This window comes from Misgurnus anguillicaudatus, chromosome 12 (assembly GCF_027580225.2).
Source record: "Misgurnus anguillicaudatus chromosome 12, ASM2758022v2, whole genome shotgun sequence".
In the NCBI taxonomy this organism is placed as follows: Eukaryota; Metazoa; Chordata; class Actinopteri; order Cypriniformes; family Cobitidae; genus Misgurnus; species Misgurnus anguillicaudatus.
In genome coordinates this window covers 29824255-29850000 of record NC_073348.2, presented here as the reverse complement: position 1 = coordinate 29850000, position 25746 = coordinate 29824255, and the positions used below count along the sequence as shown (strand labels likewise).

Below are 25746 nucleotides of genomic sequence, written 5' to 3'. Positions count from 1 at the left end.
ATGGAAAATAGCAGAAATATGGATTTTCGGAAAAGCTCGTCATTGGCAGGGAAGCGTTTTCTCTTAATTAACGAAATAACTCACTGGCGGGGAAAGAGTTAAACACCATGATATTTTGAGCAAAGTCCTCTAGGTGTACAGAAGAAGATGTAGATGATAAATGATGGGGCGCAAATGTATGTTAGAGTTACGTGGAAGAGTTACCCGATTATAGGATATTAACCGAATAAGCGGCCGATCACACCAAATGCGGGTGCTTTTCCGCTTATAATTGACGTTTTTTAAACTTTAGTCGATCAGAACGCTCTGGCAAAAACGTGTGGTGTGGCAGGTAGTAAAAACGTGAGGCGTTCAGCACACATAAAAGGCACGCATAATTCTCACTGCCCATAGAAACCATTTAAAAAAGGTGCCTTCCACTGCCATAAACGCATTCTAAAGTGACATTTGCAAAAATAAGGCGTTGGCGTAGCATGGCGTTGAGGCAGCACGTTGGCGTCGAGGCGCAATGTTGCTGCAACGTTGGCGCTTGAGGTCCATAGTTTGTTTTTTCTACTATAGAACTCAACAGGTACCGTTTACTGTATGATTACTATCATTTAACAAAATATCTTCTTGTGTTCAACAAAATACAGATTTAGAACAACATGAGGGGGAGTAAATGATGCCAGAATTCTCATTTTTGGGTAAACTTCTCGCTTTAATACAGTTTCACAGCTAGATAACATTTAAGAAATATATTCATCTAGTCAGAACAGCACAGATTGATAGGCTAAACCCAAAAAGTAAAATTTGTGTGACAGTAAACCAATACAGAATGTGTCACACAGAGATTAATCTCTACGTATGAATATTGTATAACACCACACGAGGACACAGGGTCAAAAGACTCTCTTGAAAATAACAGGGTGGAACAGGAAATCTGACTTATAAAATCCCATAATTACCCGTGTGCTCCCCAGAAATGTACTTATCTTTCTCTCCCTGAGTCTCAGTGGTTTCTTCTTTATCATCTTTCTGTTCTTCTGCCTGAGGCTCTCCACCTTTAACATCTTCTGCCTCAGATTTCTTCTGTTCAGCCTCTTCCTGTTTCTCTGTCTGTTCCTGATCCTTTCCATTCACTTCCTCCTCATCCTAAAATATAAAACATTTACTCAATTGTCAAGCCAAAATCAATTAATATCAACATTAAATCATTGAATTGGATTTACCGTAACTGGTTCTGTTACATTGTCACTTGGCTCTGAGCTGCCACCCCCAAACAGGCTGGAAATGGTGTTTCCAAGCTCTTCAATGCAATGAAACAAATAAATCAAACTTTTTCATATAGAGGCTGTACAATAAAACAGAACATGCTAAATGCATTCAAGACTTACTAGTGAGGGTGGACTCCTCTTCTTTTTCTTCAACAATAGTCTCAAACACAGACTCCACCTAAAAAGGCAACAACTTAAAGGTCCATTTATTCCACAAAAACATTGTGGAAAAATACATTAGTCTGTGAAATGATACATGACACTATCTACTAAAAGTACTAACCCGGTCCAGAAGTAACACCCCACTCTCATCCATGTTAAAATGGGCCTTTATGCCTTTTGATTCAGCATCAGAATGCTTCTTAAAACTGCTGCCCACTCCAGACAGTTTTACCGTTGTTAAATTCTGAGAGCCAAACACTCTAAAAAAAAAAAAAATTGGGTTTCATCATGAGCCAAAAGGACAAAATGCGCATTTATCTATTTTTTGGACTATTTGTACTAAAGCAAAATAAAATTCCACTAACTTAATGTCATCTTCACTCAAGAAGCTGAGATCTCCATAGTTGACGTAGAAGACAAAGTCATCCGTGTAGCGATTAAACGTGATGACTTTCCTCTGAGGATATGGGGCCATTCTTTGAAACAGAACACGCTTGGTTTGCTTTACGCTCTTTACACCATCTTCTTCCTCAGTCTCACGGCTGAACTCAACCTGAAAATACGACAATGGGGTGCCATTTAGAGATTTTAAAAAGGGGACACATCATGAAAATCAGACTTTTACTCATACTGACAAAGTGGCAATTTTAACATGCCATAATAAATTATCTATATGGTATTTTAAGCTAAAACTTTACATATGTACTCTGGGGAGACCAAAGATTTATTTTCTATTTTATCTTAAAGTTTTCTTTAAATTTTCCTCTTACCTGAATAGGAAACACTGCAGCATCTCTGACCAGGAAAGGTTTCACTTTAAAGGCTTTGCTGAGCGCAGCAGCCTGATAGACGGCGCCCATCGCTGCAGCTTCATCTGCATTGATGTTCTTGCTCAATTCCTCTCTGGAGACAAAAAAAAAAAATCACATGATGCCATCAGCCAGACTGCACTATTTGAACCCATCTCAACCAAAAGGAGAGCATGGCCTTTCATGTCCCTATTGGTAAAGTACAATGTATGGTGACAAAAGCATGCTTTTGTATTTAGGAAAGTCAAAAGTACATTTACATTTAGGGGCAGTTTTAATTATGACATATAATTAAATGAAATAATTAAAAATAATTAAATATCAAATTATCTATTTAATTATTATCAACAAATATTATTTAAAGCAACACAAAAACTACTAATAATATTTAGTAAATACTCATAATACTGTAAATTAGATTATTTTTCTGTCTGTGCACTGCCTGTTAGGTAGGATAGTTAGGATAATTTGTTATAAAGGACGTATATTAAAAAAAAAAGAAAAAAAACTTGCTTTCCCACAGCTTTTAGGAGAACTTCTTGCACTTTGGGAACCCTGGTGGACCCTCCAACCAAAATCACTTGTTCGATTTCATCCTGTTGAATAGTGAATTTAAAAATAAATAAATAAATAAGAGCTGTGCATTAAATCATGTATGACTGCCGTGTAAAGCCGATATGCACTAAAGATTCCTACCATGGTCATTTCAGAAACAGCTAATGCTTCCTTCACAGGTCCTGGTACTCTAGCAAACAGATCTTCACAGAGCGCCTCAAAATCAGAACGAGTCACTTTTGCCCTGAAGTCGATGTCATCCATCAGACCTTCAATCTAATAAGAGATCATCCAGATATAGACAGAACCAACAATTAAGTAATTATTTTTAACATTCAAAAGTTATGAACAGTTTTACGAACAGCAGTTTGACAGCTGTTTTCTTGTCAAGAACAATATTTATTATTAATATTTTTAGTAATTTAGTTGGTTATGGAAGTGGAGTTGACCAATGTTATCAAGGCTAATATATTGGCCGATATGTGGATTTTTTTATTATGGGCATCGGCAAATAAATCTTTCTGTCCCTTAAATTAGTTGTTTGTAATATAAAGACACTCAGATGTAAAGCCAAAGTCTTGACAGAGTAAAATTACCAATTATTATTCACGTTTTTACATGCTACCGATTTATTCTTCGGTTTATGTAGTGTAATACAAAACAACACACTGGCGTGCAGTCTTATTCATAGAGTACCGTGATGTTTCAGATTCCAGTTTATATGTCTTGTTAAAAATGTTCAGGTAGTTAATATGGTTTTATTCATAAATATTATGCAGAATAAATGTTTATTTAATTTCACCAATTTTCAGTCGGTCACTAATTTATTGTAATTATGTTTGAGTCATATCGGCCACATAGCTTTCTCAATATCTGTATCAGTTATTTAAAAACCATATCAATCAACCACTACACGAAAGTCTGAGACCACTGACAATGATTTCGATTTTACATTCTACTTAAATATTTTAGTTAATTAGTATTCATTTTATATGTATTATGATTCTTATTAATAATTTATTATTCTAATAATTTGTTGTAGTAATACATATTACATGCATATTAAGTTATCAGCATTATTAAAGGGAACCTCCACTTTTTTGAAAATAAGTTAATTTTCCAGCTTCCCTAGAGTAACACATTTGATTCTTACCGTTTTGGAATCCATTCAGCCGATCTCCAGGTCGAGTTTTGATATTTTTCCTATTTAAAACTTGACTCTTCTGTAGTTGTTACACCGTGTACTAAGAAATTATTGAAAGTAACCAAGGGGACTATTTTCAGGCGCTGCATAGTATCATTGCGCCTGCTGCAGCCATGGTACGGCAGCAAAGTCCTTATTACGCCAGAATGTGAGTATAGTTCCTAGCCATATCTGCCAAGAAAATCACAACTTTTAATTTTCCATCGGTCTTAGTACACGATGTAACTACAAAAGAGTCAAGTTTTAAATGGAAAAAATATTGAAACTCTTTGGTCATTTTTGAGCGCAATGCTAATGGTCTAATCAGATTCAATGGATTATGGTAAGCTAAGCCAAAAATGGTACCGCCAGACCAGGAGATCATCTGAATGGATTCCAAAACGGTAAAAATCAAATGTTTAGCTCTAGGGGAGCTGGAAAATGAGCCTATTTTCAAAAAAAGAGGAGTGTCCCATTAAAAGTATGTGAAAGTTGATATAGATGTTGTAACTTCATCATTAAAAAAGGATATTTTACAATTATTTATATTATATTCTGCTTTAATGAAAATGAATTGAAGCAGACACTGAAATGCTGAAAAAATGTCAGATGTTCAATATGATAATAAACGTTTCTGTACCTGGGAAACATGCTCTGCATTGGCACTCAGCACAGTCTTGAGTCTCTGAGCCTCTTTCAGCAGTTTGGCCATAGCGCGCATGTTTTCCCTCACGTCCTTCTTTGACTTCTTTTGTTCGTTAAAGAGTTTGGCGAGGTGATCTCTCAGTCTCAGCTCTATCTCAAAGCCTCCCAGCGTTCGATCAAACCTGAAAAATAATCAATCAAAAGTCAGGAGACAAAACATATGCATGCACTCAGGTATCCACTGCCGCCAACATATGCATTGTATCACGGATAACTAACCCAACTCCACGGATCTGAAGCTGTGGTTGAGTCCCAGCCTCTTTGGTCTTTACGGTTTGATAGGTGACGATAGTAGCTGTTGTGCTGCCTGATCCCATATCATAAAACATGATGTTCTATAAAAAACATGTGTTTGGTTATTGATGATGCTTATAGTTTTTTAGCAAATTTGCGACATTGAATAAATAACATATAACCCTTATACATTAAGAAAGGAAAAAACAGAACTCGATCAAGCTGATTTGCAGGTTTAACAGCCTGGTCTTTTGACATTTTCAGGTAGTTAGACAAGATGAGGAGCTTAAACCAATCAGGTTTAGCTCTTTTAGGAAGTGGGTTTAACTTAAATTTTTTGTTTAAGTGTTAAAAATGAGAAGCACCTGCGCAGTAGAGTTGATTTCCTTCCTCCTAAAGACTCCATAGTTCAAAGCCACTGCAGCGTTATCATTGATAAGCTGAAGGACCTTCAAACCTGCCATATGGGCAGCCTGCAAGACCGCCCTGCGTTCTGCCTGATTGAAATATGCTGGAACTGTGATGACTGCATCCTTTATTGTCTGCTCTGCAAACGGGTAAACAAATACAGAATTAGATGTACGAATCTCAAGGTAGCTGTTATACCTGAAGTACTCCTTATACGCCAAACCTGCAAAGTCTTGAGCCAAACCACGGGAATAATTCAACATCATCCCCAGAAGTTCCTCTGGAGTGTACTGCATGTCTCTGAATGGCAAAAGATTCACAGCATTTCATATTCTTGTTTTAAGAAAACGCATAAGATTTAATGCACCTGCCAATGCTCCACTACTCACTCGGAGAATTTGAAATACACGGTTCCTCTTTTCTCATCTCTATGGAGCTGGTGTTCAGGGAAATGTTTTTGATACTGTGCCACCAGCGGGTTGTCTGCAGTCTTTCCCAAAAGGCTCTGGAGAAATCTGTAAACCACTTTGGGGTTCTTTACAGCCTGCAAATTTTAAATGTCAAAAATTATACTCAATGGTCACTTGATGTGAGAAATTTTAAATCATGGCATTGTGTAGAAAAAAACACATACCATTCCTAAAGCACTATCCCCAAAAAGCCTCTCATTTTCCTTTAAGCACACAGCTACTGGGGTTTTCCTCCTGGACTCCTTGTATAGAAAAGAAGCTCAATGTCGAAGGATAAAAAAATCATTTGAAGCTAAACTTTCTTTATTATAACCCTATAGTGCTGAATTATAATTTACCATTATTCAAAAATGTGCATTTGAAAAATGCATGTTTATCCAAGGGACTTAAAGCGCATTATAAAGGTATAGATTTTTTTATCAGTATGCATGTTCCCTGGGCTTGAACCCATTACCTTTTGCACTGCAATGCAATTTTATAATAATAAGCTATACAGAAGCAAAATCCTAATACAAATTATACTTCCAAAATGGTTTGTTTTATATTTAAAGATGATTTTATGCTGTAAAACGAATCTGCATTGTGTGTTGTACAACATACTTGTTTAGTACAATCTCCATTGGGACACCAGGTTTAACTATAGCCACTTTTATCCATTCACTGCCCAAGTCCACAGACATAACGGCTACTGATTCTGCAATAAAAAAAACAATCAGACACACATGCTAAGATTTTTTGTAAACAAAGCACAAAGCAGATAGATGCATTTCAATTGAAACACTCTCAGACATTAAATGATTCTCGCTAAAACCATAAGGATGCACTAAATATAATCCAATGCATCAGACAATCAAAATAAACTTTTAATATGTTGTTGTGTTTACCTGTTTGAGAAGGCAGGAATGCTGCTATTAAGCAACAAACAGCCAATAATGACAGCTTTTCCCTCATTGTGACCTGCAGAGGATAAACAAAAACAAAAATTGTAGGCAAGAGGGTACCATGCACCTGTGACAGATCTGTGCTCCATAAAACAGGAAGTAAACCAAAGCAAGCCATTTCCTTAAAATCATCACATCTCATATAATTACTCTTATTGCAACCGTCTGACCAGCATTGCATCACCATCCCAATAAAGACCACTGGAGCACCATATAGGGGAATATGTAGGTGGAGACTGCAAGTGTCACAGGTGTACAAATGTAGCCATGCATTAGAACATGCTGCTATACATCCTGTTGACTTTCCCTGTGATCCAACCCACAATCTGAGACAAAGCTTGGGAGCACGTGGATGCAAATATGATCATGTAAAGCTTTCAAGATAAAGACAGACAGTATGTGGTCCAGAGGCATCCTGGGTCCATCAACAAAGTAGCATCTTACTTGATGAGTATTCCAAATATTTTCATATACACTTTATTTTTTTATTTTGGTTTAACGTTTAGAGCAGCCTTTGTGGTGTTTATGTCCAAGGCTAATGCAAATACAGTCAAACATGCAAGTATGGAAACTTCTAGCTACACAGCCTTCATGACGCATGCCTGATCGTTATGATGCTTATCCCCTAATGTCAAACTGGCCATTTTACCACTTTATAGACTGCAAATATAACAGCCACTTTTTCAAACACGTATTTAGATGATGGTTATTATGGCTAATGTGTTACATACTAGTCAACACACACACACACATTGGTTAACAACTCAACCTCCATCTCTAAACGTATGCAACTGCCCTTCTTCACAGGCGTTTAAATGTACAATAAACTCTCATATGTCTGACAAAGAAATAAAGTAAAACAGCATGTGACTTACCTTCTGCCAGATCAAGTTTTATGCTGGTTCCAGTTAACTAATAAACAGACCCTGACACCTGATCAGAAATATTTATGAAACGCCTATTCCGTCTTGATTACAAACTAAAACTTTCCCTTATTGAAGCTGGATGTCAAATGTCTTTCAGCTGGAAACAAGAACGCATAAAGCAGTAATGTTCTGTGAGCACACCACCTCGCTTTTGCTCTTGCAATCACCGGCTTGTTCTAACACATTGGGCCCGGAACGCGGCGTGATCTTATTGGATCCACACGATTCGCAGCTTCGCGAGTGAAGCGTTGATCTCAATACTGGTAAGTTCCGCCCCTTACCTTGAAATGGAGAGCGGTGATTGGTCCACGTTCCAGCAGACGTGCGCTAGTGGTCGGTTGTGTATTCATGTACGGATCTGATTGGTCCACGACAAATGGAGAATCTTAACGACTATGCGACTAGTTGTAGTTTTTGATCTTCTCGTCGTTGTAGTCCACTTCAATGCTATTGTAAACAATTGTTACAATTATTTTATTATTATTTTGAGAACGTTTCATACCCATGTTAATAGTCACAAGAAGAAATGTTTATGCTTCAGGGAAAATATTCATTCACTTCCCTCAGGGAGCCAACTTAAAGATAGCACAAACTTGAAATATGTCTTTAAAACGAAATATAATAGAACCGCAACGTTACATTTTTTTTATTAATAAGGAATATTTTATATATGAATGCTTGTTCTGCTATGCATGTAATATTGTTGTAAACCTTATTTTGACAAGAGGCCATGTTATTACGTTTACTAATAGATTAACTATTCTAATTATAAAGTGATTTGTGTTGTATATGTACAAACTTTAAATAACACTGGCCTTTAGTATGAGAAAACAAGCAAATAACAACAGGTGTGTTCGACTTTATGCGACGCTGCGCAGATGATCGGTATGACATCAGAATATCACGAGTGCGATTTGAAAGCGTGGAGAATTCTGCTCTCGAATCACTCTCGCGGTATTTGATGTCATACGTTGTTTAGTCTGTGCAGCGCCGGATGAAATCGAACATGCATTTACATTAGGCTTGTTCTACTTCATGCGAACTGACAGGCGGATGACGTAAAAGTACCGCGAGAGCGATTCGGGAAATCATACGGAGAAGTCTAATTTCATCTCGCTCTCGCGGTGCTTTGTCGTCATCTGCGTGCCATTTCTTTCGGCGCCGCATTAAGTCAAACGCACCATTACTGCATGACAAGCCTGTCTGATCACATGACCGTGCTGTAGTCACATGATAATGCTAAACAGGAATCGCTTGGAAAATGTCTGCGTTCTTACAGTGGAGACGATTTGCGTTTTTCTATAAAGAAACCGTAAAGGATCCGAGCGACAATGGGAAAAATTTCCAATTACCGATGGGCATATCGGCATGCGATTCAGGCCGAGGACACATTGTGCTCGGAGATATCCTTATTAAAATGCTGAAGATTTGCTTGTCACTTGATATTTACGATGACACTGTCAAACAGCAATATCAATACTATTAACATGTATTTCGTAATTATACCTATATAAGCAATGTTAATACGTTTTTTTGCAAGCAAGCAAGCAGACCACACATTTGCATATGTACATTTGTATACGTGTGTGTTTAAATATGTCTTTTCTTTAACTCATTGTATGCACATATGGATGGACAGATTTGGTTTTTAAGCCGCTCTCTTCAGCTCTCCAGCTTTCAAGGTTATAAACTGAGTGTAACACACCTCTATCAGCTGAAACAACACAATATCCTCGTGTCAGTTGGTGAGGATGAGCATGGCATTAATCCTCTGGTAAGCATAACGACAGGGGCTTTTAATCTCAATATTTAAAGACCTCACACTCAAATTTGTACCCAGTAAAATATTCTTAAGGTTGGCATAGCTAGAAAGATTTAAATTTGTTATAAAAAATAACCAAACGCTAAGAAATAGTGAAATTTTGAGGGCCCCTGGTGGCATCTGCCCACTGGTTGAGAAACACTGTTGTAAAGCTACATTTGAAATTTGCAGGTATATGTTTGTGTATATGTTGGTTGATGAATGTATGTTTTTTGTGTGCACATCAGGTGAAAGTTTGGAACCTTGATAAGAAGGACAGCGGCAGTCCTCTGTGTACCCGAATCTTCCCTGCCATTCCTGGAAACAAACCCACGGAAGTGTCTTGTCTTAGTGTACATGAAAACCTTAATTTCATGGCCATAGGTAAAAAGATTTTAAAGTAAAGTAAAAATGGTTAAATAACAATGATTGACAGGAAAGAGCATTCTTAAGTTTTATATTAAATTTCTTGATTACTATTTCTGTTAAATGTTCAGGTTTTACAGATGGCAGCATTGTGCTGACAAAGGGTGACATCACCAGAGACAGACACAGTAAAACTCTTAGCTTCCATCAGGACAACTCTCCAATCACAGGCCTGGCTTTTCGGCAAGCTGGCAAAATCACGCACCTGTTTGTTGCAACCTTAGATAAAGTGCAGGTATATCCCGAATATCTTTCCATGCATTTGTAAAGAACTTTTTGTGAAGATCAAAATGGGTTCATATTTATGCTGATGTGTGTCGACAGTGTTACACACTGTCGCTAAAAGAGGTCCCACGTTTAGAATTGGACACGCATGGCTGCGCTCTCCGCTGCACTGCGCTCACAGACCCATCGCAGGACTCTCAGTTCATAGTGGCCGGAGATGACTGCGTGTATTTGTACCAGCCGGATGAAAGAGGACCTTGCTTTGCTTTCGAAGGCCATAAGGTTCAGGCTCAGTGGCACAGAGGATACCTACTGCTGCTCACCAAAAACGACAAGTCACCTAACCAGTAGGACATTTCTTGTGTCAATCATTCATTTATGGTTTTCAAGTTTATTACTTCCTAAATATGTTTGTCATACAGATCTGAATATGGCAGCGGAGAGACATCACCCGCAGCAAAGCACATCCTTACCATATACGACCTGGACAACAAGTTCATTGCATATAGTGCTGCATTTGATGATGTCATTGACATCCTGTCTGAGTGGGGCTCATTCTATGTGCTTACGAGAGACCGAACTATGTATACACTGCAAGAAAAAGACACACAGACAAAGTTAGAGGTAGACAATATTTTTTGTCCCTGTAATATTACATTAATATAAACATTTTACAAAGAATATATTTTTGGTATGACAGTATTGTGAGGTAAAATGTTGCGATCTTTTTTGTCCAATCATAATACATGTGATATGATTAATATTTGTTGTTATCTGACTATTATCAATGTTTTTAGATGCTGTTTAAGAAAAACCTGTTTGTGATGGCTATTAACCTGGCTAAAAGTCAACACCTGGACAATGATGGTCTGTCTGAGATATTCAGGCATTACGGAGACCACCTCTATGCCAAAGGGGATCATGATGGAGCTATTCAACAGTATATTCGGTAGGTGTTTAATAGTTTTTGATTTGTAATCGAGAAACTCCAACATATCAGAATATGGACATTAAGTTCTCCGGTCTTGCATAAACGTAATTGGCTGGCTCTGCACTAGGTTTTTTGAAATATGATTGGCTGACGCATGTGTTTGGGCTTAAAAAGTTAAGAAATGTTCAACTTCAGCCAAGAGCAATGGCAGTGACGCGATGTCGACGGATCTGCAATTCAGATCGGCAACGCATGACGTCACCTATTCAAAGTAAAGAGAAGCGTTAACGCTGGTGCCCCGTTTGATTGTACCGTTAATGTGCATTCAAGCTTTACATTTTCATCAGAATGTTTATTCCCTGGGTATCGAACTCATGACCTTTGCATTGCTAGTGCAATGCTTTACTAATTGAGCTATAAGACTAATTGCTCTACTTTTTTTTCAGCACCATTGGGAAGCTTGAACCCTCTTATGTTATCCGTAATTTTTTGGATGCCCAGAGGATACATAACTTGACAGCATACCTACAAGCCCTCCACAGGCAGTCCCTGGCCAACGCTGACCACACTACTCTACTGCTTAATTGCTACACTAAACTGAAAGACAGCTCCAAACTGGAGGAGTTCATTAAGGTCTGCAAAAATGTATTTGGATGGACAGTTAAATTGAATACAGTTATGATAACTAACAAAAGCATTCATATTTGTATCTCTCAATCTAGAGCAGTGAGAGTGAGGTGCATTTCGATGTCGAAATCGCCATCAAGGTGTTGCGTCAGGCTGGTTATCACAGTCATGCTGTGTTCCTGGCAGAGAAACACACGCATCATGAATGGTACCTAAAGATTCAGCTGGAGGATTTGAAGGTGATGAACAACACCAATGTTTTATGTTATCATATGACCTGTCCACAGTTTCTGCATTTTCCACAGCAAAATCTGCTCTGCTATCTATCCGGTTGTTAAGTCTGACACCATGCGCCACTTCCGCTCACAGATGTCATAGAGAAATCATTGCTTTAATAGACTCGTATCATAATGAAAAACTACCAAAAACACCCGATCCTAATTTTGATCTCCATAATAAAATCCAAGATGACCAGACATGGATTTATGAATTATTAATATATTGCTGTCTTTGATTCTGGGAGCCTGAGTTTATAAAATTTTTGCTTAAATGTGTACTATGAATAAATACCGTATTTTCCGGACTATAAGACGCACTTTTTTCATAGTTTGGTTGGTCGTGCGGCTTATAGTCAGGTGCGACTTATATGTCAAAATTAATTCATACTGACTAATATGAACCAAAGGAAAACATTACCGTCTATAGCCAAAAGGGGGCGCTATATGTTGCTCCTGTAGCCTTCCCCTGAAAAAAAAATGTTAACTGAAATATTAAAGACAACGGAGAAAGACTTAACAAACAAAATGCCCCCAAATAGAATAATCATTTTTTAAATAAATGCGACTTATAGTCCAGTGGGACTTATATATATTTTTTCCTCATCATGACGCATTTTTTGACTGATGCGACTTATAGTCTGGAAAATACGGTAGTGCTCATAAATGGCTGTAAAATGTGGTGGCTTGGAGCTGAAAACAGTATTCCTTACGTCATGACTTAAGTGGATAGAGAGCAGCAGGGATGACATATTTGGTAGGAGAAATTAGTTAAAGGAGTAGTCCACTTTAAAGATGGGGTCCATTGACTTTTAATAGTAGGAAAAAATACTATGGTAAGTCAAAAGTGGACTACTCCTTTAAATGTGTAATGTGGGTTTTTTAGCGGCATCTAGTGGTATCTAGCGGTGACCAACCACAATTTCGCAACCAACCTCAATTTTGAAACACAAAGACTACAGAAGTTGTCAGGAACTTTAAATGTCATCACACTAGGGATGCACAATTAATCGAAAAACTAATTACATGTGAAACAATTACATAATCGGCAATTATGATTTTTGTCATAATCGTGCAGACCTACATACATCACACATTAAAATGTCAAAAACATTACAAACATAGGCACAATTATCAGGGTTTGTTTTTAATGTTTTCAATAAAGTTTAAAAAGGTGATAAAAGCTCTTTGTGGTGATGATATTGAAGTCGAGCGACCTTGGTGTAGTTTGCTTATAGCTTATGGTTTGCTTTAAATTTCTAGTAAATGCATTTAGACTTCAAAATTCCTACAAGTTGTACATTTGTGAAGATAATCTTATATCTCTATTTTTTATGAAAATAAATAAGCCTATCATTATCCAGTTGACTTTTTGTTATGGAAAGCTAACTTCCAGGTTGGCCTACAAAAATATCATCCCTGCATCACTCTATACTGAAAGTCCATTTTTCTCCTCAGAATTATCAGGAGGCATTACGCTACATAGGCAGGTTGCCATTTATTCAGGCGGAGAGCAACATGAAGCGCTATGGTAAAACTCTAATGCACAATGTACCTGATAGCACCACCATACTGCTAAAACGCCTCTGCACGGACTATCAACCCAACAAAGACTCTGCCGATAAGGACAGTCTCAACAGTGCCGCAGGAAACAAGGTAATTAAGTTGAAGTCCTATTAATGTCATTACACAACCTGATCAGATAGCATTTTGACTCAAGATTTGAATTCCTCACAAACAAATCTCAGGCCAATCCAGAGGAATTCATTCCTGTCTTTGCCAATAACCCACGGGAGTTGCGAGCGTTCCTGGAACACATGATAAAGGTGGATCCGTTCTCTCCCGAGGGAGTTTATGACACGCTACTTGAGCTCAGACTGCAGGACTGGGCACACGAGCAGAACCCCGAGGTAAACACGCTAGGTTCAGTCTGTGCATGCACTGATGTAACATGTATATTTATTGGCAGGCTTGTTTGGAAACCGGCAGAATTCAAAAGGCAGCTCTCTTTTATTGTGTTGCAGAAGAAAAAAGTCCTGCAGGAGGCAGCATTGTCTCTGCTGAGGAGTGACAACACTGTGTTTGACAAGGCCCTGGTCCTCTGCCAAATGCACAACTTCAAAGAAGGAGTGCTGTATCTTTATGAAAAGGGCATGCTGTGAGTGTTTTTTTTTTATTATGTCACTTCTCAGTGTTTCCAATGTGTTGGCAGCTGTCAATCTTATGCTGATGCACCCCGCCCATGTGCCGCCCGTCTCTTTTATTGTGAGCTTGTCCTAGACCAAAATTCAAATAATTGTAACTCCAAAATAATTTACTGACATTGCATTTAGTAAATAATCAAATAAAAGCCAGTGCATATTGACTGAATTGCCTTTTTCTACAGATACCAGCAAATCATGCATTACCACATGCAAAACGAGGAGTATGGAAAAGTTGTGGAGGCTTGTAAGCATCATGGGGACAAGGAGGCGTGTTTGTGGGAACAGGCGCTGGGCTATTTTGCACGCAAAGAAGAAAACTGCAAAGCCTACATTAGTGAAGTTTTGCAGCATATTGACCAAAATAACCTGATGCCTCCACTGCTGGGTAAGACATGGTTTTCACACGACTAAACTTGGCACACACACTTTGAAACACTTTGTTATTTACTCTGTGTTTTAGTGGTGCAGACTTTGGCCCACAACTCCACAGCCTCTCTCTCAGTTATAAAAGACTACTTGATAAATAAACTTGAGAGAGAGACCCATCAGATTGAAGAAGATGAAAGAAAGATCCGACAGTATAGAGAGGAGACGGCGCATCTGCGTGCTGAGATCCAGGAGCTCAAAACCTGGTGAGCTAATTGAGGACATTTTTTTGTTTCCCACGCTGCTACTGACAATCTCATTCTTTCTGAGGTGTAGTACTGGCACGCATGTAGGAAATGACACATTGTCAACTGGTCTTTATTACAAAATAAACCCTGACATGGTGATCAGAGTCACCCAGTTAGACATTTTTTACTAAAAACCTTATGAAGGTGTTCAACAAATGTGTTGACAGTTGATTTTGTTTTTCAGTGCAAAGATTTTCCAGAAGACGAAGTGCAGCATGTGCAACAGTCCACTAGAGCTGCCTTCTGTGCACTTCCTGTGCGGCCACTCGTTCCACCAGCACTGCTTGGAGAGCTTCGCTGAGAGCGAGGCCGAATGCCCCACCTGCACACCTGAAAACAGAAAGGTCATGGACATGCTGCGAGCACAAGATCAGAAACGAGATCTTCATGACCATTTCAGTAGACAGGTGCTTATTTTAATTATTTATTTAAAACTAAATAGTGTTAAAGGGCTCCTAATATGGCATTTTCAAGAAAAAAACAAAGATGTTATATTAGTCTCTGGTTTCCCAGAATGTGCCTGTAAAATTTTAGGTCCAAATACCCTGTAGATCATTTATTGAACCATTTTGAAAAGGCCCATTTTGGGGCGTGCAGTAGAGGTCTTCTCAGGTCCAAAGAAATGTACTTCACTTTACCCGAACCGGACTTGCATCACTATATTGTTTTTTTAAACCGACCCGAAACAAACCCGGCAAAATTAGACCCGACCCAGCAGCAATTTTTTGAACCCGACTGGACTCGAATGTAAACGGGACCGACGTTTGTGCAGTCTGCACCCCCACATGCACCAGTCAGACAGAAAGAAACCCTGCTGGCCTCCCATCCGATTTGGCCCGCTGCTCTATTTATTTTAATTTGTCATCTGACGACGACACCAAGATAACCGCTACTGTGTATAGTCAAAATTAATTGACAGGTCTGGCTAAACGAAAATTAACCTACCACCAGCTACATGATGTCGCAAGCTGTCTTGGCAAACATGGGGGGTGGGGTTGGAAAAGGACTTGATGTGCACACCGGAGATAGTTTTGGTCTTTTTAGGTCCGTTCAGTAAAAACACACTGATTTTAAATTACCCAAGACCCGAGGGCGCTAATATTTCACCAACCAAGGAGGATTAGGGTCAAGCTAAAATAAAAAAATAAAACCATCTCGAGATTAATGTCATTACAATGCGAGAATAAAGTCGTTATTTAACGAGCACAAAGTCGTTATTTAACGAGCATAAAGTCGTTATTTAACGAGCATAAAGTCGTTATTTAACAAGAATAACGTCGTTATTTAACGAGAATAACGTCGTTATTTAACGAGAATAACGTCGTTATTTAACGAGAATAACGTCGTTATTTAACGAGAATAACGTCGTTATTTAACGAGATTAACGTCGTTATTTAACGAGAATAACGTCGTTATTTAACAAGAATAAAGTAGTTATTTAACGAGAATAAAGTCGTTATATAAGTCGTTATTTAAAGAGAATAAAGTCGTTATTTAACGAGAATAAAGTTAATGTATAGCGAAAATAAAATCGTAAAATCTCAAGAATAAAGTTAATATATATAACGAGATTTTTCGATTTTAAACTCGGAAAGCTTCCTCCTTGGTAGTAGTAGCCATTTCATGCATTAAGACAGTATAAATACACTCCACTACACAATATTTTACAACTTTATTCTCGCTATTAACTTTATTCTCGTTAAATAACGACTTTATTTTGGTTAAATAATGACTTTATTTTGGTTAAATAATGGCTTTATTCTCGAAATTATATTTATTCTGACTTTATTCTTGTTAAATAATCTTAAATCTCGAGATGGTTTTATTTTTTTTATTTTATCTTGGCCCTAATCCTCCTTGGTATTTGTCCAATTTATGAGCTCTACTAAATTAACGAACTTCTAATGCTCTAAAGCAGTGGTTCCCAAACTTTTTCAGCGTGCGGCCCCCCCTGTGTACGGTGCATTCCTTTGCGGCCCCCCAAAGAATATTTATGACAAAAAACTGTTCTAAAACTCAACATTTGAATTAGAAAAAACATTAAATTATACAAAAAAGTAGTGCTTTTGGTTAGTAGCCTTATTTTTTTTAGGTTTAATTACACAGAATTCATGATAAAGTAATGTATTTCATAAAACTGGGGCCCCCCTGGCACCATCTCGCGGCCCCCAGTTTGAAAACCACTGCTCTAAAGCTTCACACATTTCCCCCACACAAAGGCCAAAGTTGATGATGACTTTTTTTTCCACACTTCTGACTTTTTTTGTTACAAAGATCATGAACTTATGATGACCTCCATGTTATAGCAATGTATTATCCTTTTACATTTATTATTAAAGGATTTACAGAATCCTTATTTTTTATGCTTTTGTCGATTTGTTAAACTTAAAGTCTTTAGATTTAGATTAGATTTTGAAAAAAAAAAACATGTTGGCTAAATGTTTTTAGTAGGAGACATGTTTGTGTGTAATTGTCATGGATTAACAAGCAGATTTTTTCAAGTGTGACATCGATTTCCAGGCCAACCCAGAAAACTAGTTTGCTATTAAAGTTGCAAGGATTTCGTTTATTTAATTAATTGTCATTTAGAAGATAAAAAGGGCTTCTCACATTCCCACGACACAGTTGACACAAAGTTGACGACGACTTTTGTGGTTTCCACACTTCTGAATTTAACAGACTTAAAAAAAAAAAAACTTGCTTCACTTTTTGGCCATGGTGTGCAAAGGTCTTGACAAAAATCTTTTGATGACCTACATGTTATAATAATGTAGTATAATCCTTTAACATATATTATTAAACGATTTACAAAATTCGTAATTTCGAAGCTTCTGTCGATTTGTTTAATTTAAAATCCTTATACAGCAAATTAGATTTTACAAAAAAAAAAACATGTTGGCTAAAAATGTTAAATATGAGACATGTCTGTGTGTAATTGTCATGGATTAACAAGCGGATAGAGCTTTTCAAGTGTGACATCGATTTCCAGGCCAAACCAGAAAACTAGTTTGCTATTAAAGTTGCAAGGATTTCGTTTAATTAATTAATTGTAATTTAGAAGATAAGAAGTGCTTCTATTCAATTCAATTTTATTTATATAGCGCTTTTCACAATTGTTAATTGTTGCAAAGCAGCTTTACATGAGTAAATGTATGGGAGAACACCAAGTGCGTAACTTTGGGTCCACCATTGGGGGGGTTAAACTCGCGGCATATTTATTTATTTATTGAATCATTTTCTTGTGTAAAAGGTAACATGCTAATTTGCCATTCCTGTATTAGAAATACATTTGTGATACTTTTAGTCCAGGATAGGAAATAGCAGATTCTGTTCACACATTAAAATTAGACAACTATTCTTTCACCTTGCACATAGTCTTGTTTAGTAGTTTCTCTTGTAAACTATCTTTTGGAACAGCTGATTTGCAACAGATAATGTAGGCCAGAGTATGCCAACATTATATATTTAGGGGGACATTTTGCAAATATTACAGGTAGTACATTAATAATACATTAATTAAAAAATATATTAATTCTATATTCTAAAACATAAAAGATGAGGGAAGCATGGTGTTTTAAGAGATTAGTTCATAGTTATTAGTTATAGTTTTTTAACAAACTTTCACATATTGTATATTTTGTAATCCACTCTAAGTCGCTTTAGATAAAAGCCTTAATATTTTAATAAAAATATAAAAATAACACTGGGTCATACCAAGTAGTCAGTGCGGTGGGCGGGGGGTACATTATAGATTTTTAAAATATAATACTATCTTTCTTGCTGGCAAATGAAATTAATAAAGAAAACAAACAAAATATTCATTCGTAACATTTCATATTTATTTTTATCTGAATGATGTGATGATAATGGGGGGGTTATATTAGCTGGATTTGATCATTGAGGGGGTCATGACCCCCGTAACCCCTGTGCAAATTACGCGCATGGAAAACACAGAAAATCAATAGATAATATAAGAAGTAGAATATTGCGGCTAAGGATAAACCGTACAAGCGTAGTAATAATGTAACGTATACAGTAAAGTGCTTAAGTTAAGCCAAAGTTGGTTGACTCTCCCGGGGACGACCCCCCCCCCAGGAGAAAACCCAGGTGGAAAAACTCCTAGAAGGACAAAAAAACCTTGGGAGAAATTAATATATATTTATATATATAAACACGGTAGGGATAGGAAGCGGGTAAGCAGATTAAACTGGTTCAGCCGGTGGTTGTCGGACGTGTATCGGCTGGGCATCAGTAGATCAGTGGTGTGATGAGCTTCACAGGAACTGGGTCTGTTTGTCTCATTGTCCCGGGGTCGAGGACGAGACAGGGAGAGAAAAACAGAATTCTATTAGCGTAGGGGTCGTTCGCATGTAATGCAAGTGTCATACAGTAATGTGGTTTAAAATTTGCTCGGTTCCAGACAGGCTACCTATTGCAGCAATAGTATATTACCCATATGAGGTATGTGAGTGCTTTGTTCTAGTCAAAATAACTATTGCGGGATAATTACACTTACTGGACATTTTATGTGAATGCTTTGTTAAAGAAGAATGTCTTAAGTTTAGCTTTAAATTGATCGACTGTGTCTGATACTCGAACATTATTTAGTAAATCATTCCAGAGCTTAGGGGCTAAGTAGGAAAAGGATCTACCTTCTTTAGACACTTTTGATATTCTAGGGATAATTAAATTACCAGAATTTTGTGATTGCAGTTTACGTGGTGAATTGTATTCTGAGTAATTCTTGAATATACGAGGGCGCTAAGCCATTTAAGGCTTTGTAGGTGATTAGTAGTATTTTAAATTGTATGCGATATTTAACTGGTAGCCATGCCAAAATTGGACTAATGTGGTCATACTTTTTAGATCGAGTAAGCGCTCTTGCGGCGGCGTTTTGAACCAGCTGTAGCTTACCTTATTTGCGTGACACCCCCCGAGTAACGAGTTACAATAGTCTATTCTAGAGGTCATAAAAGCTTGGATAAGCTTTTTTGCATCTGATGCAGACAGCATATGGCGTATTTTTGAGATATTTCTAAGATGGAAGAATGCTGTGCAGCAGAAGTTGGAGATATGGCTATCGAAAGATAGATTACCCACCACAAAGTTGACGACTTATTTGTGGTTTCCACACTTCTGAATATAGCAGACAGACTTTTTTTAACAACTTGCTTCACTTTTTGGCCGTGGTGTGCAAAGATCATCCTCTTGACGAAGATCATTTGATGACCTTAAAGGATTTATGATTAAAGTTTGAAAGTTCATACATACTGTACATGTCATACAAAATTAATTTTCTTATTTTTCTTTCACTCATAGTTAAAATCTTCCAATGATGGCTTCTCGGTGATCGCTGACTATTTTGGCCGTGGAGTGTTTAACAAACTCACCCTGATAACGGATGCACCAGGAGGCCGGAGTGGAGCTGTGAATCTAGAAGCTGAATTTCAAAGAGATCTGCACACGAACACCAAGAGGAATGTTTGAAAGATGGACTGAATTTTCGCAGAAAAATACTGATCTAGGGTCAGATATCTAATAACTAGCTGTAATAGTCTTGGAAAATATGTGCGAAAAGTAAAGCTGGTCCAGAAATAGCTTAAGGGACAAAACCACAGTAACTATTTGTCCTTTTGCAAAACCACTCCATTTATAATTATTACAAACTGAGATCAACATTAAAGGCAATGTTGGGGGTGGATACAAGAACTTGCACTTCAAGACTGTGTTTTTTTATTACTGTATGTCTGTAAATTAACTGTTACAGTTCTTTCAGCACTTAATTTATGTATATTTTATTAAATATATTGGAAATGCTTATTACTTCAGAATAATATGCATAGAAACATTTTGCATCCAAGTCAATTAATAATCAATGTCAAATGTCTGTTAAAGTGTAAATAATAAATAACTATTAATGTTGACTTTATTATATATTTACAACTTAAATGTTTGTTGAGAATCTTAAGTTCTTACACATATTTGTATTTTATGTCCAAACAACACAAAGCACTAGCAAAACCACAATCCTTCCTATGCACCCACACCATAGTTTCTAGCCACTTAAGCTAGATTGTAGATAAACTAAAATGCTGAACCAGCAATGAGGTGCGACATCCTGTTTAAAAGCTGATCTGTATTACAACTGTGTCTGAATCAGTGCTGTCACGGCTTTATAGACGTTGAGGGGATAGATATGTCCCCCAAAACTTAGGTTAGTGTGGTCAATTGATGGTGCTGCTAACCCTATGGGTTGTGTAGCTCAGTTCAGGAGCCCATAGTTCACTTTAAACATTACATTTACGGCATTACATTTTAATAGATTATTTGAATACACTCTGTTAAATTTGCACATTATATAATGTTAAACTTGTGGTAAAACTATTTCATTTAATACATTTTATATGTGTTTGACTAAATGCAAATCTGCACAAGGAGACCTCAGTCTCGCACTTCCGCTAGAAATCTCGCGAGATCAGTTCCCTTGGTAACGCTACACCGTGTTTTCATGGAGAGGTCTGAGCGACAAAAGGTTTGTTTTTACCCTACAAATCTTTAATATTTACAACAAAAATGTTTGATAACACGATGTATATGTAACAACATTCATAATACGATCACGAATGTATTAAATAGTGTTTAAAAATGTTTGCGTAGCCGACATCTGCGATGTATTTATCTGTGCGTAACCGCACGTTGCAAAAACTATGAATCTAAAGTTAACGTTATGCAGAAAACGGACTTTACTTATTTTTAGTCACATATTGCTTTAAAAGTTAGATAGTTACTTGCTGCATGCTTGTTTTGGTGTTTTATAATAATCACTTGCTTAGCTAAATAGCTAAACTAGCAGCAAACAGACTTTTACTAAATATGTTCCAAACGTAGTGAGCTGCCTAAACCTAGATAATATTTTAAGATATTAAAATCATAATAATACCCACAAATACTAAGTAAATTCTGTTGACAGCTAGTTTTAATTTATTATTATAACAAAAGATCAAATAATTCATCATTGTGAAAGATTCAACTGACAGCCAACCAGCCATACGACGAGAGTTTTGAGGTGAACGCAGACGAAGCAGACAGTGTGCACACACCAACCCCACGACAAATAGGTGAGACCCACTGTTTACCACTGTTTCACATTTTAATGTAACATTTGCCAACTGTTTGCTCTGCCAATGTCTCTGAAATGCAGCTTCAAGGAGGGCAGGAAGGCAGAAGCAGAGCACCATGGCCAGTTACACTGGTCACAAACTGGAAGATGACATTAAAGTAAAATACAATCCTGTTTATTTTTTATCTACAAAGGAATTTATTGAATACTTCGTTTGAATAACTTGTGTATCTGAAAGCAGAGAAAGAAAGAGCCACCATCTGGATCTCGTGGTACTAATGATGATGAGGAAGAGGAGGAGGAAGATGACGATGATGACGACGAAGATGATGATTCTGATGACACAGAGTCGGACGAAGAGGAAGGGGAGCCTGGGTCTGCTTTGGAAGGGTGGGATGCCCTATTTAAGAGATAACTGTCATTAGCTGGCACATTTTTTACTATGTGAAAAATATTTATGAGTTTGTTCCATAAGAAACTATTTGTTTTTGAGTATCAGTCATGTATTTATAGAAACTACTAGGAGCATTATAGTTATCAGTTCATCTTAAAAACAATGTACTATTTTATCATGGGATAAAGTAATGTGAACATATGTGTGCATGATTTCTCACAGCGCATATGACCCAGCAGATTATGATCATCTTCCTGTGACAGCAGAGATCAAAGAGCTGTTTCAGTACATCACACGGTAAGAAAAGGTCCTGCCACAACTTTATCCTACTTCAAAGGTCCTACCACGAACTTTATCACATTTAAAAATACATCTATACGTGTAAAATGAAATTTCCAAATAAATATGGACCCATCACTTATAGATCACATTTTACCTGGTTCTTACGGTTAATAATGATGTGTTGTGTTTCTTTAAGATACACCCCACAGACGATAGACCTTGACCACAAATTAAAGCCTTTCATCCCTGACTTTATTCCAGCTGTGGGGGATATTGATGCTTTTCTCAAAGTAAGTGACACCTCTCGGACCTAAGCGTTTGACCTGTAAATGACGGTCTCCAAATTTCAATTGAAACTTTTCTGTAAAGTTTTTCTTTTATCCGCAGGTGCCGCGACCAGATGGCAAGCCAGATAATTTGGGTCTCCTGGTTCTGGATGAGCCGTGCACAAAGCAGTCAGATCCCACGGTGCTCTCCTTGTGGCTGTCTGAAAACAGCAAACAACACAATGCCACTGTGAGACTACGCAATACACTCAATACAGAATCTCATATGCATTTATACAGCTGAGAATAGATTTGAGAATGTGATGCACATCTTTTTCACAGGAAGTAAAAGTTAAGAGCATTGAAAACCCTGAAAAAAATCCCAAAGCTATAGATAACTGGATCGAGAGCATTAGTGAACTGCATCGGTCCAAACCTCCAGCTACCGTACACTACACCAGGCAAGAACCTAATGAATAACCTACGTGCTTTGAACCAAGTCGTTTTGTAACTAAAGTCTTGGGTGTTTCCACAGACCAATGCCAGACATTGACAGCCTGATGCAGGAGTGGCCACCTGAATTTGAGGAGCTTTTGGGAAAGGTTAGCTTTCAAGTAATATACATTTTAATCATATCATCTTTGTGTCATATTCATTATATTTACTTGCCTATGCACCAGGTAAATCTGCCCACAGCAGACATAGACTGTGATTTGGCAACGTATGTCGACATTATTTGTGGTAAGTTGGTACATTTTTTATTTGTTACATTTTGCATTTTTTATGCAGACGTTTTTACCTAAAGCAACTTACAGTGCATTACAAGGTCTGTAATGAACCTATGAGCTGGGTCACTAATAAATAATACAATGCTTTACCAGTTGAGCTATAGGAAAAACATCAGTGGCTGCCGGTGACTTCTTTTTTTGAGGGCGCACGATGCAAAGTTCGTCACGACATGTATGAAGTCACCGTGTGTGACACGTCGAGTGAACCTATGCGCATCGCGTGTCTTGTTAAAATAAGTGTCTGCTGCAGAGGCGTCTAAAGGGTTTATGATAAAAGAAACGCTTGCGGTTGCCAGATACTCGCATAATCTCATGCGTAAATAGAGTTTACTGTTAAGGGAGTGTCTGCCATGTATTTTGTGAACGTGAGCACGTCTCTTTTATCATAAACGGTTGTGACGCGTGTGCATCGGGCACTTATTTTGACAGGACACGTGATGCACATGGTTCTGGATCAGTTTACATGACGCAACAAACACATATTTTGAAAACACGAGCAACACACGACACTCCGAACACTTATTTTGAATTTGCGCCCCTCGGAAAAAACAGTCACGAGCCGCCACTGCAAAACATATATGTATTTAATACCTGTGTCGTTTGATGCATTCTGTTGTATACTGTTTTAGGAATACTGGACATACCTATATACAAAAACCGAATTCACTCCCTTCACGTCCTGTTCACACTCTACTCCGAATTCAAAAACTCACAGGTTAGATTCAGAAACTCTAAATGGTTTGTCATTTAAAAATACTTTTTAGATCATGAAAATTATCATTGTTTTAGTATTTTGTATGTTAAAGTTTGTGTTTACCATATTTTCCGGACTATAAGTCGCTCCGGACTATAAGTCGCTTCAGTCAAAAAAGCATTTTGAAGAGAAAAAAACATATATAAGTCGCAAGGGACTATACATCGCATTTATTTAGAAAATCATTTAACAAAATCCAAGCCCAAGAACAGACATTTAATCTGGAAAGGCAAGTTGTTCAATTTAACAATAGCACACAGAACAACAGGCCGAAGAGGTGTACGTACATGTTAAGGTAACATTAACATTTATTCAGCTAACACAGCTATTGTACAGAACATACCTGGGAGGCTGAATATGCTAAATTAACAAAATAAGACAAATCAAGTTCAACAAGATGCCGAAGTCATTCCACATCACTGAATCCATTAAATTACATAAATACTGGAGCAGCATAGAGCGGACTGTCGCGGTTGTAGACGGTAATGGTTTCTCTTGGTTCATATGAATTAATTTTAACGTATAAGTCGCACCTGACTATAAGTTCCAGGACCCGCCAAACTTTGAAAAAAGTTCGACTTATAGTCCGGAAAATATGGTATATGTTTAAGGTCATTTGTTTCCATCAGTGATTTTTCACTATTGGTTTCTCCTTCTCTTGGGATTAGCACTTTAAATCTGTAGAAGAGGGCCAGAAGTCTGACACACCATCTGCTTCACATACAGCCACTGCTGAAATAGAGAAACTCACTTTGGACTGAGATGGCTCTTCTCATGACTTGATGTGCATGGCCTATTTACTTACATCCTGTTTGTTTTTTTAAGTTGTTGTGTCAACAGTTTGTTATATGTTGTTATACTTTAAATTGTACTTATTTTCTATATCTTTGGTCTGAACAGTAGTATTCATAATATATAATGGCTGTAATAATGTTAAACACACAAACTGCATTTTAATAAAGATTTATTTTCGCAAACTGTAGATGGGAAGTTTGTCACTCAAAATATTATATGATGTAAAATGACAAGTTATTAGTGCATTATTTGTTCATTTCCACTTGTTAACCAAATCAACAAAGTGTGGTGCAGTGCAGGATGGCATCATAACCCATGTTTATCATTCTTAGTAAATGTGACCCCTGACCACAAAACCAGAGTTTAAATTGAGATCTGAAAGTTGAAAAAATTGGCTTTGCATTAATGTATGGTTTGTTAGGATACAACGATATGAAAATCTGGAATCTCTGGGTACAAAGAAAAATCGCGTTTAAAGTTGTCCAAATTGGCTTTTTAGCAACTGCATCCACTCACAAAAAAGGTTTGGATGATA

At 37.4% G+C, this 25746-nt stretch overlaps 3 protein-coding genes across 4 annotated transcripts in view; 2 read left to right on the top strand and 1 right to left on the bottom strand.

The window, feature by feature from the left end:
- The window catches only part of hyou1 (hypoxia up-regulated 1), a 14960-nt gene extending 7066 nt beyond the window's left edge, over positions 1–7894 (bottom strand). Inside the window, exons 1-17 of the mRNA XM_073874360.1 lie at positions 7599–7894; positions 6667–6739; positions 6379–6476; positions 5947–6021; positions 5702–5856; positions 5536–5612; positions 5270–5451; positions 4890–5005; positions 4606–4792; positions 2924–3058; positions 2737–2823; positions 2189–2317; positions 1784–1971; positions 1540–1678; positions 1377–1434; positions 1212–1288; positions 988–1134 (exon numbers count right to left, since the gene is read on the bottom strand). Of these exons, the coding sequence (XP_073730461.1) occupies positions 988–1134; positions 1212–1288; positions 1377–1434; positions 1540–1678; positions 1784–1971; positions 2189–2317; positions 2737–2823; positions 2924–3058; positions 4606–4792; positions 4890–5005; positions 5270–5451; positions 5536–5612; positions 5702–5856; positions 5947–6021; positions 6379–6476; positions 6667–6733 (1917 nt within the window). The 5' untranslated portion in view covers positions 6734–6739; positions 7599–7894. The remainder of the gene's footprint in view (positions 1–987; positions 1135–1211; positions 1289–1376; positions 1435–1539; positions 1679–1783; positions 1972–2188; positions 2318–2736; positions 2824–2923; positions 3059–4605; positions 4793–4889; positions 5006–5269; positions 5452–5535; positions 5613–5701; positions 5857–5946; positions 6022–6378; positions 6477–6666; positions 6740–7598) is intronic.
- A 972-nt stretch (positions 7895–8866) lies between these two features.
- On the top strand, positions 8867–20736 carry vps11 (VPS11 core subunit of CORVET and HOPS complexes). The gene is made up of 16 exons (XM_073874359.1): positions 8867–9056; positions 9279–9423; positions 9699–9834; positions 9948–10111; positions 10201–10448; positions 10524–10725; positions 10899–11050; positions 11479–11665; positions 11755–11898; positions 13393–13590; positions 13683–13844; positions 13959–14092; positions 14321–14523; positions 14599–14770; positions 14997–15219; positions 20132–20736. Exons 1-16 carry the CDS (start codon positions 8911–8913, stop codon positions 20297–20299), a joined length of 2784 nt encoding a protein of 927 aa, XP_073730460.1. The 5' UTR covers positions 8867–8910; the 3' UTR covers positions 20300–20736.
- A 456-nt stretch (positions 20737–21192) lies between these two features.
- Positions 21193–25398, top strand: ift46 (intraflagellar transport 46 homolog (Chlamydomonas)). 2 transcript variants are annotated; one of them, XM_055208287.2, is made up of 12 exons: positions 21193–21344; positions 21837–21930; positions 22014–22090; positions 22174–22322; positions 22549–22623; positions 22805–22898; positions 22996–23124; positions 23217–23335; positions 23410–23476; positions 23555–23615; positions 24292–24377; positions 25085–25398. In XM_055208287.2, the coding sequence occupies exons 1-12, from the start codon at positions 21231–21233 to the stop codon at positions 25175–25177; spliced, it is 1158 nt and encodes a 385-aa protein (XP_055064262.2). In that variant the 5' UTR covers positions 21193–21230; the 3' UTR covers positions 25178–25398. The 2 variants fall into 2 exon arrangements, with proteins under 2 accessions (XP_055064262.2, XP_055064261.2); XM_055208286.2 differs by having other exon boundaries at positions 22171–22322.
- The last annotated feature ends 348 nt before the right edge of the window (positions 25399–25746 follow it).